At 39.7% G+C, this 21,775-nt stretch overlaps 1 protein-coding gene across 1 annotated transcript; it reads right to left on the bottom strand.

Annotated features, from left to right (window-relative positions):
• Positions 1 to 10,702: 10,702 nt before the first annotated feature.
• Positions 10,703 to 19,690, bottom strand: kctd9b (potassium channel tetramerization domain containing 9b). Its single transcript, XM_041810194.1, has 12 exons — positions 19,643 to 19,690; positions 19,354 to 19,475; positions 16,303 to 16,346; positions 16,119 to 16,212; positions 15,960 to 16,018; positions 15,744 to 15,872; positions 15,595 to 15,662; positions 14,772 to 14,867; positions 14,514 to 14,663; positions 14,139 to 14,244; positions 13,923 to 14,056; positions 10,703 to 12,122 (listed from the first exon to the last, which is right to left on the bottom strand). The coding sequence occupies exons 1-12, from the start codon at positions 19,688 to 19,690 to the stop codon at positions 12,006 to 12,008; spliced, it is 1,167 nt and encodes a 388-aa protein (XP_041666128.1). The 3' UTR covers positions 10,703 to 12,005.
• Positions 19,691 to 21,775: the final 2,085 nt, after the last annotated feature.

Genomic DNA, 21,775 nt, shown 5'->3' with positions numbered 1-21,775 from the left:
GGTGTGCCTTGAAAATTCGTCTGACTTTACATAAGCACTACAACTATGCAACAACGAAAGACACTATAACCAATGTCCTTGCTGTATGCAAGTGTTACACATTGCATTGCATCATATAGCATTGCATGCTCACTGTCCATCTGTTATCTGTTAAATATGCAAATTTAAATTTACACGAAAAAATTTGATATCTCATGCTTTTACTTAGAAAATCGGAGGTATGGTGCCTCTAACAGCTGTGAGCCACATAGTTTTATCTCCATGTTAGCACAAGTCAGACCATAAAACTTCATAAACGGGTATGGAGAATATCCAAGCTAACAAGTTTTGGGAGTGAGAAACGTGGAAGAAAATTAAGAATATCCTCTGGTGGGACACTCCTGGTGTCTTGTCATCCTCTGTGCAACCTCTTCCCTTGTTACTGGTCCATCTTAATAGGGGCGACAGAGAGAAAATAGGAACAGGGTGACTGGGGATAAACCTGGGGATCTGCAGTTCATCACATGCAGAGTGTCAGGATGCTACAAAAGGAAACTGTAATCAAACTGATGTAGCTGGCACTTGCTCACATTGCATGCAGTTGGGACTGGGACATTTTGCTACTTGCTACACATGCTAAAGAGGCTAGTTTGCAAGGACACTGTTGGGAAAGTACTTCTGAAAGGACAAACATTTACCTTTTAAATCAGAGAGGAATATAGCATACTAGCTGAAGGAATACAGAGGTTTTGCTGCAGTAAGCAGAAAGTGTGTGAAGCTCGTGTTGTGTGCAATGGCGGTGCAGATCTTCAAAAGTCACACAGACTCCTCCCTCCATAAAAGAAGGAGTTTGAGACAGAAACACCGCAGGCTCAGGAATGTGGACTTTTTACATGGGCAGCTTTATTTGGCCTGGAGAAAATGTTCTCTTATTGCACTCACAAAGCCACAACCCACACACACCCACACACACCCACACACCCACTCAGAGCATAAACACCCACTAACAGAGTCAATGATCAACAAGATGTCTGCAGTAAACATTTAACACCCATCTCTGCATGCCATCCACGTACCTTTAGAGCCTGGGGGGTCTGCAGGTACAAAGATTAGGACGGAAAGCAAAACTCTGAGGCAGGGCGGTTGAAAAAGGATCAGATGTTCACTGAGTAAGACGTTTAAACGGTCGAGGCAGGCGTGAAACTGGAACCAAGGCTGGAAAAGAACAGGGTAAGAGGGCAGGAAGGAGGATAACGCGGGGATGAGGAGCAGGTGGGCTGCTGGGGGAACGGGATCAAGGGTTCAGGGAAGGGGAAACACGGGCGAGCAAGGCCGCTCATAAGGGGGGAAACAGGGGAGAGCTTTCTGGGGCCCAGCCAAACTGGGGACCACAGAGGCCCCCAAGTTTGGTCCATTATAAAGTTAAACTATGATAACCATAGTTTATTTTTAAACTGAATAATAACCACTCTGATCAAAGCAAAAAAAAAAAAAAAAATATATATATATATATATATGTATATATATATTTCTACGATAGCATCCAGCATTCAAAATATAAACCTCTTTAATTAAAACATCCATCCATCCATTTTCTACACTGCTTATCCTGTTGGGGGTCGCGGGAGGGCTGGAGCCTATCCCAGCTGTCATTGGGTGAGAGGCGGGGTTCACCCTGGACTGGACGCCTCCCTCTTCCTCCCTGGCTTTGCTTTCACACTAGCAACATCGAAGCGTGCCTGGGCGCACTTGCGTATTTACTCGGCCTGAAACAGCAGGTGGCGGTATGCACGTAGCTGGTTTACAACCCCGCAAAGGAGGAGAAAGAAGAAGAAGCTATGATGGCAACCACTGCGGTCATGACCTGAGCGAAGACTGTTTTTGTTTTAACCTGACCAAAAGTCCATCCTGCAGCCATGGATGATTAAAATCACTTTTAAGATGCCAGCAACTTTGCTCCTCGTATCTGCACATCTACTACAGCTCAGAGGATTACATGGGCTCGTGCTGTGCAGATACAGCGGTTTTTGAATGACAGGAGACTTTTATTGCCTTTGCACCTCCTCTCACTGACTCCAACTTGTGTTAATCTGTAAGGTGAGTCACAACAGACTGTTTATTGACTGGATTCTGATGATTTCCACCCTTTATGAGACAATTTTAATGGAAAACAATGGATGAATTGTGAAAGACAAAAAAAATGGGCAAAATATGGAAAGAACAAGTTAAAATCATCAAAAAGTGGCATAAATGGAGTAAAAGTGGCAAAAAAGAAGCTGAAGTAAAAGGGCAAAATGTGGCACGAATGGGTAAAATAAGAACAAAAATTGGTAAAAAAAAAAAAAAAAAAAAAGAAAAAAGCTAAAATGGGCCCAAAATGGCAAAAATGGCCAATAAGCAGAAAATACTGGTTAAAGGCACCAAAAACTTATCTTTTTCCCACCTTTTTATGTTTTAAAATGTGGCAAAGGGAACTACAGTAGACAAAAAGTAGCAGAAATGGCAAAAAGGGAAAAAAATGGTTGGAAAAAAAGTGGCAAATATAGACAAAAAAGTGCATAAATAGGAAAAAATGCTAACAGGCAACTAAAGTAGGCATAATGGTCCAGGAAGCTAAAGAAATGGGCAAAAATGGGCAAAAAAAATCTCCATAAAGTTGCAAAAAAACGGCTAAAAGAAGTGAAAAAAATGGTTAGAGTGGCCAAAAAGATAAAATGGGCCCAAAGTGGCAAAAATTGACAAAAAGAAGTAAAATTTGGTTAAAAGCATCAAAAACTTTCAAAAATGTGGCAAAAGGCATCTCTGGAAATAAGGTGCCACATGTGGTTAGGACAAAAGTGTCAAAAAATAGAAGAAAAGTTGCAAAAATCTGCAAAAAATGCTAACAGGCATTTGAGTAGGCATGATGACCTAGGCGGCTGAAGAAATGGGCAAAAATAGGCAAAAACTGGCAAAAAGGAAGTGGAGAAGAAGCAGAAAAAACACAGAAGGACCACCAGATCCTGTGAGCGCCACACCACCTCGCCAAGTGAACCCATCGCTCCGTGAGTCTGGAGTGCAGGAAACGTCACTGACAGGTCGTACCTCGGATATCAACGGGGCCAGCTGGCTTGCAAATCGCCAGCACCACCGCTTCGGTGCGGTGTGGACCAACAGTGGGTAAATCCACCCACATTAGTCTTGCCAGCACTAGTGCCAAGGTATCCTACCCCAGATAAGTTAGCAACGGCCATCCCTATCCACCGGCATGCCGGAGTCCCACAGAGAAATAACGCTCCAGATGCTGAACAGGTGAGGACTGGTGGACATCTTTACCATCCATACCATGAAACTGGTTAATACTCTGAGGTGGAATGACACTGGTTTTCCATCTCACTAATAACAGGGCTTTGGGCTTTTTAATCCCATAAATAAAGCGGTTCCTTTTCCAGTAATAACACCAAACTGGTCGTGTTAGTGAAACAGAGGTGGGATGATATTTCCACTGATGTCAATGGAACAGACGTGACAGTGACTCAGACTTTTATTCATATGAGCTACAGAGGGAGTGGGCTGCTGTCACTAAAGCTTGGACTGATTAAAGCTCAGCCAGAAATCAAACTGAATCACTGGACTAGCTTGGTTTAAGTTCAGTTTCAGAGCAGCAGAGATGAAGGATCAGCCTAGATCCATCATGTTCCTCACTTTTAGACCAGAAACTTGTCTTCATGTTTGGCTCCACTAACACTGAAACTTTTATCAGTCAGGACCACTTTGTCAAACAAGCACACTCACCCTGACTGTCACTCTGCAGCTCTCCCCTCTGTTTAACTTGTTTCTTTTACTCTTTGTTTTATTCTGTCTTGTACGGTGTCCTTGGGTATTTTGAAAGGCGCCTATAAATAAAATTATTATTATTATTATTATTATTATTATTATTATTATTATTATTATTAAGAAAACAGACAATTGTGGTTCTAAATACTTTTCCTTCTAAGCAGTTATGATTCAGAGCAGTGGTTTTCAAGCTTTTTTCACCAAAAGCACAGCATATTTAAACTGATACAAACTAGACCTTTTAAATAATGTTACAGTCAAGGTGGTCTATGAGGGGAGACAAAGGGGAGAGCTTTCACAAAGATGGCAAAAGTAGGCTAAAGGTGGCAAAAATGGGCAAAAAAGTAGCAAAACAAAGTCAGAAATGGGGGAAATTGGTAAAAAAAAAAAAGTCTCCAAACAATGGGTTGAAATTGGCAAAAACTTGTTGAAAGTGTCAGAATAGTGGAAAAATGGGTTACAAGTGGCCTAAAAGGCTTAAATGTTGTAAAAAGATGGTAAAAATGGGTTAAAGGGGATTTTAAAAAAGGCAAAATTGGGCTAAAAGGTGGAAAAATAGGTCACAAGTGGCAGAAAAGTGGCAAAAAATGGTTAAGTTGCTAAAAGGTGGTAAAAAGGGATTAAAAACGATGGGAAAAAATGGCAAAAATAGCCAAGCAATAGCAAAATTTAGCAAAAAGTGGCAAAAAGGTAGATAAATGGGTTAAATGTGGCAAAAGGTTCCAAAAAAGTGGCAAAAATGGTTCAAAAGTAGTAACAGGAAGTGGCAAATATGGTAGCCTATATAAAGCAGCAAAATGGTTTAAGTTGTCAAAAGAAGTGGCAAAAATGGGTAGAAAATTGTTTAACTTGGTTGAAAATAGCACAAATTAATATAATAGTTTGCCATGCTTTTCAGCTCTTAATGAGCTAACTGTTAGCCAGGATGCTAGCACCAATGCTACTGATCCAACACACACACACTCATATCATCAATAAATCCTGACTGGGGTGGTCCCATTCTCTGGGCATTTTTCGGGGTCCAGGTCTGTGGGTGGTCTGGTTACAGTTCTTGCCATAATGTTGTAGTAATAACGTACGGTACAAATTCCCACGGCACACCTGACTTGCCTTAAGGCACACTGGCGTGCCTTGCCACACCATTTGAGAACCACTGGTTTAGCACTTATCATGTCATTTATACGTGGCGGTGTGGCTGATCTGGGATCCCTGCCATGAGCCTACGTGGAAAGCATCAAACAGCCACAGCACAGGTTCCTGCCTTTCCTGAGCCTACAAGGAAAGCCTGAGGCAGAGCAGGCATCAGTGACAACAGAACGATTATTCCAGAAGCAGAAGAAAGGAGTAGCTGGGGTGGAGGAGGGTTGCAAAAAATGGTTTACAGAGGAAGCAGGAAAGAGTAGTAGAGCAGTTTAAACATGGCAGCATGAGTGTGATTAGCCAACAGCATGCTGAGAGTGAATCAGCTAGCTTTCAGCCAATTAGGGCTTGTGCGAGATCAGCTGATCTCAATTATATGGAAACACCCGAGACTCTGTTGCCCACCTGAACAAATTCTATAGACTCGATTAAAACCATGTGCAAACAATGAACTTCGTTCAACTCATACAGATTTGTGCACAGCATTACTCTGCCTCTCTTATGTAAAATTACGTCTCTGTGTAGACGACTTGCATGTCTATTTAGCTAAAATATGTTCAACTCAATCCTGAAATCCTTAATCCCAAGAAACAGTGAGCATGTTTCTTGCAAATCATCTGCAGGATTAGGAAACTACGACAAGTCTTACACTGTAAGGCAACGTTTTATCAGGGCACTATGGTCCTTTGATTTTAAACAGGAATTAAAAAATGGAAATGTCTGGTCATCTCTTTATGCAAATACTGCTAAAGATTATTGATGACTTTTCAGGAACTTGAATGGTCGTAATTTCATGAGGAAGTTTCTCCACTACTCATTGAAACTTATATTGAGTAAGAAATGGGGTTGAGCCAAAGTTGCAGACTCTTTCCATTTGTGCATAACTTTACTTTTCTTAAATGAAATCTTGCACATGAAAAAGTCCTTGCAGATCTTTTGCAGCGACTAAAACTGAGCATGCAGATTCCTCTGGTCTTACCCAAACAATCCCACCTTTACCCAAAAACTCTGCTGTCATTTTTGACCCAGGTTGTATACTTTCCTGGTTTGATGGTCCTCTCTCCCTGCAGAACAAACATCCCTCTGTGAACACCACATCCTCTGAAACCGACCCGTGCTGCTGACCAAACTCTAACAAGCTCACAGGGCTCAGTAAGGTGTGCAGAGAGCAGCCTCTTCAGCATAAACACCACCAGCCCACGAGCGTGCATTTCATTCCCTCTGACGAGCCAAGAACCCCTGGACTCTCTGAGCAAACATGAAGCAACACACGACTCAGGAAATACACCCACCAGCTTCCTCCAACACACGATGAGTAAAGCTGCCGACCTTGGCAGCTGTCAGGAGGGTTTATGCCAGCAGGACCACCACACAGCTGATACTGGTTAGAGGAAAAACCAGCACACGGCATGATGGGGATGCAAGCTGCAGAAGATGACTAAAGATGAGCCATGCATGAGCAAACGGAGCAAGTGGAAGAAGCCTCCAGTCTAAAAAAAACATTCTCCTGATCGTTTCATGAAAATATTAGCTCAGTCTGAATTAGATGGCAGCAACACATCTCAAAAAAGTAGGGACAGGGCAACCAATGTGTAGCATCCCCTCTCCTGACATCAGTCTGTAAACGTCCAGGGCAGTGTTGGTCACCTCTGCTCATCTAAAGAGCCATATTGTTGGAAAATACCGTTGCAAGAGCCACAACCTAAGTGGTGAAAAGTGGCGAAAACGGCTTGAAGTAGCAATAACATTAAGTTAAAGGTGGCAAAAATGAGAGAAAAGTGGCAAAAACATGGCAAAAAATGAGAGAAAAGTGACTAAAATGGGCAGAAAGCAGTCAAGATGGCAAAGTATGGCAAAAGTAGGAAATAAGTGGTATTTAATGGCAAAAGGATGCTTAAATGGGTGAAAAGTGGAGAAAAAATCGTGAAAAAAGGGCAAAAAATGGGATAAAAATGGCTTAAAGAATTGGAAAAAACTGGCAAAAAATTGGTACTTCGTTGCAAAGCTGAAATGGGTGAAAAGTGGTGAAAAAAATATGAAAAGGGGCAAAAAAGAGTTGCAAAAATTTGGAAAAAAGGGGAACTTAGTGGCATAAGGTAGCTTAAATGGGTGAAAAGTGGAGAAAGAAATGGTGAAAAGGGGCGAAAATGGGATAAAAGTGGCTAAAAGAAGCTGCAAAATTGGGCAAAAAAGAAGAAACGTAGTGTTTCATGGCTAAAGGAAGCTTAAATGGGTGGAAAGTGGAGAAAAAATAGTGAAAGAGGGCGAAAAGGGGAAAAAGTGGCTAAAAGAATTGGAAAAATCTGGCAAAAATTGGAAAAAAGGGGTACTTAGTGGCAAAAAGTAGCTTAAATGGGTGAAAAGGGGCAAAAAAGGGTGAAAATGGGATAAAAGTGTCAAAAAGAATTGTCAAAAAGGGGCACAACAGTAGGAAAAAGGTGGTTATTAATGGCAACGGTAGCTTAAATGGGCAAAAATTGTGAAAATGGATGAAAATGGGATAAAAGTGGCAAGAAGAAGTTGCAAAAATGGGCAAAAAAGAAGAAATATGTGGTGTTTGATAGCAAAAGGTATCTTACATGGGTGAAAAGTGATGAAAATGTTGTGACTTTTTATGGACTAAAACTAGACTAAAACTAAAAAGGATAGAAATGACTAAAATGTGACTAAAACTAAAATGCATTTCATTTAAAGACTAAAACTAAGACTAAAATCAAAAATAGCTGCCAAAATTAACTCTGGTCTGTTACTGACATGTTGGCGATTAACCTTATTAGTTGCAAAATGCACCTTTAGGTGTTTTTCATCAGTAGCACTTACTTTCAGCCTTTTGTTGCACGTCTCCATTTTTCTGAGACATGAAAATGAGCTAGTATTTTTCTTAAAATGGTAAAATGTCTCAGTTTCAACATCTGATATGCTGTTTATGTTCTATTGTTAATAAAATATAGGTTCATGAGATTTGCAATCATTGCATCCTTTCTGTAGTAAGCAGAAAAACAAAACAGATAATAAAGAATTCATCCCTGTCCTGATGTCTCCATTACAAACTGACCAAAATATATAGATTTAACCAGCTGTCAGCATCTTTACTTCTGCTGTAAAAGTGGACATTTTAATATGGGAGCAGAGGGGACTCGTGCTACTTCTGCAGACGGCCCCTAGTGGACATGAGAGGAATTTCATATTGGTTTCATTTTTCATCCACAGAGGTTACTTTTTGGTTTGCACCTTGTTGCTGTGGCCTAAAACGTTCCTGAGAGAATCCCTGCAGCTTAAAGGAAGTGACTGAAAGTAGCTGTGTAGCTACAGACGACAAACACTGCTGCAGTGATTTATAACGGTGGTTTACAGATGTGTATTGAACTCTGATTGGACAAATGTTGCCTCTTAAACCACAAACCACCAATCAGGCCCCTCCGCCCACAGCCTTGTGTACTGTAATAGTTGAATGAAGCCAACAGAGGAAACAATAATCCATCATGGTCTTAAACGCGCCGCTCTGGTCGTCCTTTGATTACAAGGGTTTGTTTGGGTCGTTTATGTTTACATGCTCCTGTAGGCGATGTGTTTACACTCATGTGTTCATAAATAAAGCACACATGGAAACTGGAGCTGCAGCCAAATGAACAACTGAACACAGACCTGGTGGAGGGTTCAGGAGCAGATCTGGAGGTTTAGATCCTCAGGTTTGTTCTGGTGTTTTCCATCGACAGCACAGAGATGAAGAGTTTATTCAGACTCAGACCAGCGTGCACCAACCTGCTGCCATGAGTAAAGTTTACACTCACTTCTGCTGTTTCTGTGCAGATCTGAGCATTATGGGTAACATGCAATATTCAGTATGTGCTGTGTGTTGCATCCAATTGTATCATGAATAAAAGTTATAGATTCACACAAAGCTGACTCTAACTTTGTCACTTTAAAATGTGGACTTTGGGTGTTGCATACTGTTTATATGCTGTGGTATTATTTCTTTATATTAAGTAATAAATCAAAGTTCATGACGGTTTTTGTGCTGGCTGAAGGGAATAAAGACAGGAGGGAAACTTTCAGGCAACACTGCCCTCTACTGGCAGAACAAAGTATAAAGTCCAGCTGGTCTGAAACCAGTCTTCTATATAAACTTACACTTAACATCAATATACTGTGTTTATTTTAGTCTTTAGATAAGCTTGGAGCTATTTTGGCAGATTTTGTTATTTAATTTCAATGTCATTTAAGTGTGTTTAGGTCGCTAGTGTGATATTTGACCATTTGATGTATATTTATGGCATTTTGAAAAATTGAATTACAAGTTGTACCCAATGCCTATAATAAATAGTGTACAAAAATGGTAACACGTTTCCTCTTGAAGCCATAATGGACACCATGTACTTCTTTCATAGTCTGAGATTTTGATTCTGGAGCCATTATAAAAATAAAGGCGTGCACTGCAATATTTTATTCATTTTTTTCCTCAAAGAATTTTTCTTGAAGTTGTCATTTGTACTATTTTTACCAGATGGCACCATTTCCCTCACATTTTTGGCACTGTGCAAAAAAACAACGATGCATAAATATCAATATTGCCAAAAATGATTGACCTATAAACGACTCTGATGACCAGGAAGAAAAAAATCTACTTTGCATTAATTTTATTCAAAATAACTTATTATTTCACTTTCCCCCACTTGAACCAAAGAGGGACACGGTGATAGAACCCGACATTTAGTGGGTTAAATTTCTTTAAATTTATGATTATTTAATCATTATGAGTAGAAGGGGAGTTGTTTAAAAAGCTTAACAATAAGGTTTTTAAAAAATATATGTATAATAAATTTATAGCCTTATTTATGAAATGAGCCATTTTGGTCTTTAAGGGCTTATGTGTCACTTTATTACATTTGACACTGTGCCAAAAATAATAATGCATAATAAACAATGTTACCATAGATTACTGATATACAAGGCTCTGATGTCTAGGAAAACAACATCCACTTTGCATGAATTACATGGAAAATAACTCATTAAAAGGTTAAATTTCTTCAAAGTTGTTACTAATTTTGATGATCAGAGGGGAGTTGATTTGAAAAATTAACAAAAAACTTTTGAAAAATATGACTAATAATTTTATAGCCTTATGTATGAAATGAGCCATTTTGGTCCTTAAGGGATCTTAAAGGTGAAATATTTTAAAGGCTTCTGAAGGTTAATTAATAAAAGGAATCAAAATAGCATGATCATTTCTACACTTTCCCCTCTGACTTCATTTTTATCTCTCTTTTGTCTACAATAAAATAAAAATATAGGGTGAAAACAAAAGCTATAAAGTGCATAAATGTTGCTTCATGTTCAAATATTTTAAACCAATAAAATTCATCAAACAGGCTAGAGCCAATGAATGATAGTTAGGGTGTGATAATGGACCTGGGTGATTATCAGGGCTGATTTTCATGTGAGGAAATTCGTTTTTCTCCTTCACCAACAGTGAAACATAAATATTATCTACCACATCAGATTTCTTGTCTCTGAAGGAGACGGTTTCTCAGTCTGCTTCCCTGATTCAAAACCTCAGTTTGCAGCCACAGTGGTTGTTTTTTAAACAACCCATTCACATCCCATGACATGTTATAAATAATTATAGATAACTGAAACTATCAGCGCGTTCTCTATGTTAACTAAATAGCATCAGCCCAGGAAAAAAACACAATATCAGTCAACTCTAAAATAATCGTATTAATAGCTTAGGGTTAGGGTAAAGGGTAAGAGTAAAACCCAAAGCAGTTTCTTTATTTTATAATAAAAACATTTATTGACAGCAGATGAGACAGTTTAGCACCTCCTCAGCAGTTGACAGGCAGTGATTTTGACTTTCAGAGACGATAAAAACAGAGAAACAGCTCCGATCAGCAGAAACCCACCTCTCTGTCGGCACATTTAACATAGAAAAACAGCAGAATGAGCATTCAACATTTCTACAACATCTTCAATTATACTGAAGACACAAACGATCAACAATCTTTATTTTTACATTTCAGCTGTCAAAGAAGGCATCTCTCTTTTTATTTCAACACTAAATGAGTCTGTGCAGCGAGTGAGCACCGTCAGTCATGAACTGTTGGAGGTAAATCTGTGGAAATACACATTATTATTATTATTATTATTATTATTACAGAGACTGAATGTTTATTCTAATTTAGCCTCCAGAGGTCACTGACATTTATCACCACGTTTAAACACTTTAATTTGAAATTTATATGAGCTACAAAAACGTAAAAAAAAACTTGGACAAAAACCCCTCTCTTTAATTCAGCACATTTAAGCTTCAGTAAACGGTTCATTTTCTCCTCGGGGAGCCTGGAGCTGCTACAGATGTTGGAAAAATAAGACCTTTTAAACACACAGTTCCCTGCTGTGTGATTTATATTTAATTTAAATTTATCTGACAGCTCTTTAAGGCTCATAAATTTCATAGTTTTAGTTCTAAACTACACAGAACTACATTCAGAAGCCTGCATGTGCACATTCTGATAATCCTACAAAAGCATTTCCTCTAAAAAGACACAAAGGCATGTTTAAAAAAAGGCTTTTTGCTTTCTCTGATGGATGCAAAGAAAAGCAGAAACTGTAAAACTCTTGGACACTCGATGCTGTTTGGTTGAGAAGAAGACAAAGTTTGGCATTCACTGGTCATGTGAGGGAGAGACGAGTAAAACCAGCAGAGAAAGGAGCACCGGTGCTCGTAACAAACGTGTGTTTCATTCTTAAACAGGACTTTAAGAAAACTGAGAGCCCTGGTGAGAACTCTGACCTCTTTTATTTATTTCTTTAAAGCAGGAGTGTCCAAATGGATGCTGGGGCCACTCTGATATCGCTCACCTAAGGCGTATTAAAGTAGAATCAGTCCAGTGTAGGTAAGATATACTCAATGATTTAAGAAAAAACTGCCTACTTCACAAATAGCCAATCACTGTTTAGGATTTTGGGGTGGCCCTGATCACTGATCATGAAACACACGTGTGCCATGACTACTCACACATCTCCCTGTGGTTTAAAGCTCTATGATAATGAACACTGTGTTGATTTTCTTAGCGCACGCTCTGAGACATGTGCAGAGGCGTCAACATCTCCTCAAAGATCGCTCCCTTCACGTTGGAGCCTCTCAGGTTCGCCTCCTGCAGGTCACATCCTGATAAGTCACAATTCTGGGAAAAAAATGAACATCTTAGTTTAGTAAACTGTCTCCAGGCTGAGTGAGGTCATTTATAATGTGCATTAACATCTGTGCAGGGTGATCAGTGGAAAGGATACCCATAAGGGGGGATAAAGGGGAGAGCTTTGGGGACCCACGGGGTCAGAAAAACCATGGTCCAGTAAAAAGTTAGCATGTGATAGTATTTGCTTTTTAACCTGAATGATAACCACTCTTATCACAGCAACAAAAATGGAATCTCATTTATTTACGCTGTTGAATAAAGCCTCTTCAAAATGTAAACCCCTCATATTAAAACACATTACCTTTTCATTAGTGATGGAAACAATGTGGATGGGCACACCTAACTAAATAATAAGGACAGTAATGTCAGACTTCATAGCTAGGCAGTAATGTGCACAAACATCAGGATGCCAAAATAAAATAGAAGAAACCTAAGTCAACTATTTTAGAGAAGAATAGAATAATTAAGAAACAAAAAAAATGTTATAAAGCGGCAAGAATGGATTCAAATCGTTAAAAAGAATGGCAACAGAATGTTAACAGTGGAAAAAAGGGCAAAAAATGGGCCAAAAGTGTTACAAGACACTGCAGAAATTAGCAAAAAGTGAAAAAGTGGCAAAAAAAATGGGCAGAAGTGTTATAAAGAAGTTGCAGAAATGGGCGAAAGGTAGCTAAAAAACTATATAAAAAGGGGCAAAAGTTGGCAAAAATAGGCAAAAGACAGCTAAAATAGGTAAATACAGCTAAAAAGTTTGCAGAAATTGGCTAAAAGTTGCAGAAAAATTGGAAAAAATGTTTTAAAAAATAGGAAAAAGGAGTGAAAGAAATACATAAAGGCAGAAATGTGTGAAAAAGGGCAAAAATGAGATGAACCTGAGGAAAATGTTAAAAAAGGTAATGCAAAAAGTGGCAAAAAAAGCAGTTAAGAATGGCATAAATGGGTTTAAATTGGGTACAATTGGAAAATGGTGACAGAAATGGGTAAAAATAGCATAAAGTTGCAAAAAATAAGAAAAAAAGTGTTCAAAAAAAGTTCTAGAAATGGGCAAAACATTGGAAAAAACAAGACAAAAGGGGGCAAAAGGTTGCAAAACTTGCTAAAAGATGTTGCATAAATTGGTAAAAAGGGGAAAAAACAGAAAAATATTTTAAAAATTGCAAAAAGAGAAACAAAAAGTGCCACTATTAGAAACAAATAGTGGCAAAAATGTGTGGGAAAGGGCAAAAACGGGATGAACCTAGAAAAAAAGTTCAAAGAAGGTGGTGAAAAAAAGACAAGTATCAAAAAAAGAATGGAAAGAAGAATGGCATAAATGGGTTAAAATTGAGAACAGGGGGAAAACAGTGGTAGAAATGAGTGAAAAGTAGAATAAAGTGGCAAAAATGAGCAAAAAGAGGTCAAAAAAGTTGCAGAAATGGGCAAAAGGTTGCAAAAAAACAGGACAAAGGGGGCAAAAGGTGGCAAAAATTGCTAAAAGATGTTGCAGAAATAGGTAAAAAAAAAAAAAAAGTGGCAGAAAAATAGAAAAAATAAATACTGGTAGAAATGAGTGGGAAAGGGGCAAAAATGGGATAAAACTGTAAAGTAGTTTCAAAAAATGGTGCAAAAAGGGTGAAAAGTGGCAGAAATTGAAAAAAATGGCATAAGGCGGCTTAAGTAGGTAGAAGGTTGCAAAAACAGTAAAAATGGGTTAAAAATGGCAAAAAGATGTGGCAGGAATGGATGGAAACATTTCGAATAAAAGGGGGGGGGGGCATCTTCTCAGTTTTTTATGTCTGTGTGTCTCACCTCCAGGTCGGTCCCAGCCAGCGTTGCTCCTCTCAGGTTGCAGTTCTTCAGTTTGGCGTTTTTCAGCGTGGCGACTCGCAGGTTGATCCCCGTCATCTGACTGCCCTCCATGTCCACACCCTTCAGGTTGGCTCCTGCACAAAACACACACACATAAGTACGATTCCAGTGTTGATTTATATTGATATGTCTGTAGAAGCGTGATTGGCTGCTTACCCTCCAGGTTGGCTTTGATTCCTGCAGGATCCTCAAAGTTGCAGCCTCTCAGTGACGCTCCCTCAGCGTTTGTGCACAACATCTTCACACCCTGCAGGTTGGCTGACTGGACAAATACAAAATAAACTTACGTTTCTATAAAAGTATTTAAGTCTGAAACAAAACACGCTGCTGCTTTTGAACTGTGAGAAGGAATGTGTTCACTTTTGCTTTGAAAAAATCAAACAAGTTAATGTAATGATGCACTAAAGCGATGACATCATACATGTCATAATACTGGGCTCACTGTGTGATTTTACATGATTTTGATGCTTCTCCTGTTTTTACAAAGACATGAGACTTTAGTCAGTATAAGACGGTGAAACTCAGACTCACATCGAGACAGGCCAGGGACAGGTCGGCTCTCTCCAGGTTAGCCCCGCTCAGGTTAGCGTGGCTCAGGTTGGTTCCTCTCAGGTTGGCCATCTTAAAGTTGATGTAGCGTAGATCCAGTCGAGACAGATCTGCTCCGGTAAAGTTCAGACCCTGACAGATGTCAAACACAAAGAATATCAGCAGGATTTCACCAGATTATGCTCCAAAATTATACAGGCTGTGCAGATGTTTGTGTTTTGGTTTAAATGTTCCATCTACCTGACAGCGCAGTTCTGACTTGGTGGTCGTGGCAAGAAGAAATCTGATGAACTCTTTCCGGCTGAGAGGAGAGTGATCATCGGGGGGCTGGGAGGACTGAAAGGGAGAAAAACATAGGAACTTTAGCTGTGTTCACATATGGACACATGCATGGATAGGAAAGCTGAAGAGAGACAGGAAACGTGGGGGGAGAGAGAGACTGAAGACAAGCACCAAACAGCGCCAAGACCGGCACGCAGTGCACCAAGAGGGACAGCCTCTGCAAGAAAGGTGGTGTCAGGGTGCAGATACGGTGGACAGAGCAACAGAGTCCAACGCTGTGGTGAACAGCAAGTACGTTTAAATCACATGCATGAAGATCATACTGGTCGTGCCTGAAATGCAGGATGCAAACATCATCAACCCCTCCTGTTTGTGGTGAGTTTCCTTGTTATTTCCTGCTGCATTCTCACTTCAGCTCAAACAGAGTTACTGCAGAGAATCTGAGAGTTCTTGCCGGAAAAATTCAGCAGGAAATGGAGGTGAACATCAAGCTGTCTGCATGCAAACTGCAGCTCACAATGAAAACACAATGTTGTTTTAATTTTGGAGTTCTAAGCATTAATTTTGGTACTATTTTTAACACTGCCCATGAATTATCCTGTCCACCTTTTACCTGCAAGTGAACTATTCTCAAATGCCTCATTTTATCGACTGCAACTTCTCTTACTGTGCATCTTTGCTTCTGAAATCTTTGCTCCGTGAAGCTCTTTGGGGCCACATTCTAGCACTTAAGGAGTGAAATAAGTGAAGTTTCCATCCACACTCTGTGAGCTTTACTCACTTTTATGAGCGTCTCCAGCTGCTCAGCGAGCTGCTCGATACCAAAGAATCGAGCCTCCTCCAGCACGCCTGCAGACAGAGACAGAACATTAATAAGAGCTGTGATCTAAGACCGGTTTAAAATGTTTAGAGGGGTGTACTGTGTTGTACCTAGAGGGTTGATGCCTTCGTTGATGATGAGCTGCCCGTGTCTCAGGTAATTCAGGATGGGTTCAAAGTAGTCTGGACTTCGATCTATGAGGTACGCCCCCTGAGAGTCTTGCTTGTTGCCCCAAACATCTGGAGTAAATAAACACAAAGAAGCTGGAATGTCAGCGGGTGACAGGATCGATCACTTTCCTCATAACAGATGAAATATTCAGTCACCTTTCTCTCTGAACATGTGGGCCAGCATGCTCTCTGGCTCTTTACTGACCAGCGTGCTCCTGAGGAAAACAGAGGCAGAATGAATGCAGTGGTTCACAGTCTACTGACTATATGGAGCATGTTTATTTAATTGAGACTGTGTGTTTATGCCACATTTACCTGGTAGTGGTGAAGCAGCGTCCTCCCACATTCAGCGTCAGCCAATCAGTGTGAGTCTGACACTTTTCAACACAGCTGAAGTCGTCCTGAGGGTCTAAAGAGAGCGACAGAGGATGTTATTACTCTAAAAGTGGTATTTTTAAATAAAGAAGGGTCGGTTTTGTTGCATTTAGACTTTATTTACCTTCAAATGAATCTCCCTCTGATATGTACAGCACGTCATCATCTCTGCAGGGACAGGAACACACGGCATTTATTGATGTTTAAAAGTCTGAAAGACTGGTTTGAACAGCCCATAACCGTGTCCTTTAAAGGGGACATATTTTACCCCTTTAAGACAAGTTTATATCAGTCTAAGAGGTCCCCAAATCATGCCTGTGAAGTTTGTTGCTGAAAAAACACTCAGGTATTGGATTGTTGCATGTCTAAAAACCCCCTCTGTTTCAGCCCTGCTCAGAACGAGCTCAAAGGGTCAAGGTCAAAGGTTTTTTCTGACCCTGGTGGGACAGCTCAGGACTTGTGCCCCTTTTTGTCCATGGTTGGGTTTAGGTGTTGGCAGAAGAAGAGGAGGCAGAGGACTCAAGAGGATGAGACACATGTGGGTACCAAGGCAAAATCACAAATAACAAAATAAGTAAGAGCTGCTTCTGTGTCTTTGGCTTTAAATAGTAAGGAGCTGCTTGACTCCGCCCCTGACCACGCCCCCTCTCAGGAAATGGATGTGGCTCTAAGCTGCCAGCTGAGAGGAGGACCAGGAGAGGAGGGCAGAACTTTCTTGCAAGCAGGGAGGCCCAACCAAGCCTGGGGGCGGGGCTAACTCCCCACATGACATCATGAGGGGAAATCTGAGAACGGCTTGCTTCAGCACACATTTTCCGCAGGTGGAGAAAGAGGTGGGAGGGTTCTAGCACTTAAGGGGGTTGTGGACAGACCAGAGGCACATATTTTGTAAAAAGAAAAAAAAAAATGAAAAATTGAGTTTTGCATAATACGGCCCCTTTAAACTGTTTATTAGGGCTCAGCTTTGTGATAACTGTAATTTTTATAAAAGCACAGTGGGAACTTATAATAACAGGATATTTGCTAGCAGCCGGGTCAGTTCTGCAGAAACCAGAGCCAACAGAGAGGCCAACAGGTAAAAATTGCTAAAAGATGACACAGAAATTCACCAAAATTTGCAGAAAAATTGAGAAAATATTTGAAAAATCACTAAAAGGAGCAGAAAAGAAATAAATAAAGGCAGAAATGTGTGGAAAAAGGGGCAAATGGGATTAACCTGGAAAAAAGTTCCAAAAAGGTGGTGCAAAAAGGGTGAAAAGTGGCAAAATCTGGCAGAAAAATAGGTAAGAATGGCATGAATGGGTTAAAATTGGGGGGAAAAGGGAAACAGTGGCAGAAATGGGTGATAAGTACAATAAACTAAAAAAGAAGAGCAAAAAATTGCAGAAATGGGCAAAATGTTGCAAAAAAAACATGACAAAGGGGGCAAAAGCTGGCAAATATAGGCAAAAATTGGTCAAAAGTGGCAGAAAAATAGGAAAAAGAAAAAAGAAAAAATTGCAAAAAAAGGAGGGGGGTAAATCATGGTAGAAATGTCCAGAAAAAGAGCAAAAATAGGATAAAACTAGAAAAAAATATCATGCAATCATTCTTGTGGCATATTTCTATATTTCTGTACAACATATATATATATATATTCTTCATTTTTGTAAGTTTCACTCATTAAATATTAGATTTATGTCAAAATTATCATTCCCTTTAATACAACAGTTCATATCCAGTTTGCAAAATGAGTCAAAATCATCACAATAAGATATTTTTTCAAAATTGTCCAGCCCTAGTTTAATCTAATGTTGTGTTGGTTATAGTTTAGAATAAATATATGCTTGTTTTTGTTGGACAATACATGAGACGAGGAACTTAACTCGCATATTAAATCGCAATCACAATACTGGGTAGAAAAATCACAGTTAGATTAGCCCTACTAAGATCCCCCCACACTATATTTGATGGATCCAGATCCACAGGTGATCCCTGATTATGGTGATCCCTGATCGCCAGGTGACCCCGATTATGGTGATCCCTGATCTACAGGTGATCCCTGATCTACAGGTGATCCCTGATTATGGTGATACCTGATTATGGTGATCCCTGATCTCCAGGTGATCCCTGATTATGGTGATCCCTGATTATGGTGATCCCTGATCTCCAGGTAATCCCTGATTATGGTGATCCCTGATCTCCAGGTGATCCCTGATTATGGTGATCCCTGATTATGGTGATCCCTGATCTACAGGTGATCCCTGATTATGGTGATCCCTGATCTCCAGGTAATCCCTGATTATGGTGATCCCTGATCTCCAGGTAATCCCTGATTATGGTGATCCCTGATCTCCAGGTGATCCCTGATTATGGTGATCCCTGATTATGGTGATCCCTGATCTCCAGGTGATCCCTGATTATGGTGATCCCTGATTATGGTGATCCCTGATCTCCAGGTAATCCCTGATTATGGTGATACCTGATTATGGTGATCCCTGATCTACAGGTGATCCCTGATTATGGTGATCCCTGATCTCCAGGTAATCCCTGATTATGGTGATAACTGATCTCCAGGTGATCCCTGATTATGGTGATCCCTGATTATGGTGATCCCTGATCTCCAGGTAATCCCTGATTATGGTGATCCCTGATCTCCAGGTGATCCCTGATTATGGTGATCCCTGATCTCCAGGTAATCCCTGATTATGGTGATCCCTGATTATGGTAATCCCTGATTATGGTGATCCCTGATCTCCAGGTAATCCCTGATTATGGTGATACCTGATTATGGTAATCCCTGATTATGGTGATCCCTGATCTCCAGGTAATCCCTGATTATGATGACCCCTGATTATGGTGACCCCTGATCTACAGGTGATCCCTGATCTACAGGTGATCCCTGATTATGGTGATCCCTGATCTACTGGTAATCCCTGATCTACAGGTGATCCCTGATTATGGTGATCCCTGATCTACAGGTGAAACCTGATTATGGTGATCCCTGATCTACAGGTGATCCCTGATCTACAGGTGATCCCTGATTATGGTGATCCCTGATCTTCAGGTGATCCCTGATCTACAGGTGATCCCTGATTATGGTGATCCCTGATCTCCAGATGATCCCTGATCTACAGGTGATCCCTGATTATGGTGATCCCTGATCTACAGGTAATCCCTGATCTACAGGTGATACCTGATTAAGGTGATGTCGTCTATCAGGCCGCCGTTCCCGTTATAAACACTAGAGGCTCTTATTCCCAGTTTGGAGCTGGCCACCGACAGTAAATCCTCCATGGAGCCGTACACAGCCACCACCTGTATGATAAAACACACAAACACACAAATACTCACAAAACAACCAGAATAACACACACAATGTCTGGCATTAGCTTGCTGCGTTAGCTTCCATCGGCTATCAGCTAATAACGTGTAACGAATGCTAACAAACACACCTATTTCCCCTTTTATCTCCCGCTGCTTACCTTCCCATTGGTGGACGTTCCGTTAACAAACAGTGTGACTCTTCTCATTTTAGGACACCTCCAACTTAACCGTCGATTTACATCAGTTTAATACGGTTTAATACATTTAATAATTTACATTCTTTGGCTACTATCTCCTCTTCCTTTTCTCTGCTTCTCTTTCTGCACAGACGCCCAGGGAAGCGAAAGTAGCCAATCAGAGAGCTACTCGGAAACGCATCAGCCAATCAGTAAAATGTGGGCGGGACTAACATATCCCCACTAAATATGTAGAGAAGACAGCATATTACTTATTACACACAAAAATACATCTAAAACCACACTTTAAACTTAAACAGCTGTCTTATGAAAAGATCTACAATAACCATATGAAGACATGTACATTAAAGCTGCTTATACGCTTATTTCAAACATAAATTTGTACACAAATGCACAAAAAATGCATTTTTGTGTATTTTTTAAGACAGTCAATCTACTTAAACACATAACATATCTTGACCCATGTTTTAGATATCTGAATTGTATAATATCGGTGTAATAATACACATTTCAGGAACCTATATGTTTACAGTTTAAGTTAGAGGTAATTACACTTTTTACACCATTTAATTTTTTTTGCATTTGCTATAAATCTGTTTATATTACAAAGTGAGGAATAAAACATCACCAGTTTTTAAAAAGAACTTTATTCAATGTTTTATACACCAAGACAATAAAACAAGAGTTGTTTTTCTAATCTACACATGACTTCAATGAAAATGTGCAATTTAATTCCCAGAGCTTGTTCATTTGGCCAAAAAAGAAAAACAACAACACAAACTTAAAATACAGCTCAAATTTCAGTCTTTTTAAACCAATGAATCATAAGTTTGCCCAGGCATGCATGGCATAGTTCTTTTTAAAAGCCCCAGTAGTACGATATAGCTCAAGCTTTGACTTTTACATTCCAGAAAAAAGAGCTTCTTTAATGTGTGCAATAAGAAGAAGTGCAAAATAAATCTGCAATAAACCTAGGCCATCATATAAAACACAGATTTAGAAACTTATACATGTTTCTACCTCTACAGCTTCTGAAAGAGTTCAGTCTCCTGGCACCGTGGATTCAGCAGGTCAGAAATATCAACACAACAGGGCTGATTCATGAAATGTCAGTTAAGGCAGAAAGAGGAACCACGGTTCTTTTATCGGATGTGTTTGCAAACGGCAGCGCTGCCCTTAATTCAAACAAGGAAAAGCCTTCTGAAAGATTAACATTATCTTAAAGTTTTGTAGCAGTTAACTGGCCTTAGGTGTGTTAAAAACCTTAAATGATATACAAACATGTCTGAGTGTTGTGTTATTGGCTCTCGGTTGACTTTGTGATTTAAAAGTGCTCAAGTTAAGGCACATAAACAGGAAGACAGTGATATACTGTGAGTTAAGGCGTAATCATTTAGGCTTATTTGAAATGATGGACACCGTGAGTCTGTGTTTGACTGTACCAGACTAGAAGATATCAGAGGGATGCACAGTCAGGATGAAACATCTGAGTTCTCCTTTAAGTAATCTGGCTTGACAAATCCTCCAGATCCACTTGGATATATCGGGTATCATGCAGCGATGCTGGGAAATTAATCAGGACTCAGTTTCAGTAGGGATGCACAAAATTATCTGATATGAAACTTTCTGCTGACATTTACAACTAATATTTTGGTTGTTGATATCAGGAATTTTAATCAGGACCAACAGACCTATGTCAGCTGAAGTCTTTTCTTTATTTACCTTTAAACTTTAAGTGTGTTTTAAGGACTACAGTTTCAGGTTTAAACTAAGTTTATTTACTGGTATCAATATATATATCAGCTAAAAATATTTGCAAACATATTAGATATTGGCAGAAACCTATCACTAAATCGGTGCTGAACAATCAGTTGATTCTAATCACAATCCTGAGGTCAGACACAAAAGGCTGCAGTTATTTTAGTATTCTGTAGTTTGGCTGAACGATTTGCAAAAATGATCTCATTGCGTTTTTTTTCCCCAAATATTGCAATTTAATATGCGAGTATTCTTGGGTTAATCTTATGTAAGTTTTGACAAATTAAAGCAATAAATAATTCCAGAAATAAGACTGTGTATTGAAAACAATGAAAT

The sequence above is a fragment of the Cheilinus undulatus genome, linkage group 17 (genome assembly GCF_018320785.1).
Source record: "Cheilinus undulatus linkage group 17, ASM1832078v1, whole genome shotgun sequence".
Classification (NCBI taxonomy): domain Eukaryota; kingdom Metazoa; phylum Chordata; class Actinopteri; order Labriformes; family Labridae; genus Cheilinus; species Cheilinus undulatus.
The sequence above is the reverse complement of the archived record's forward strand: the minus strand, read 5'-3'. Positions and strand labels throughout refer to the sequence as shown.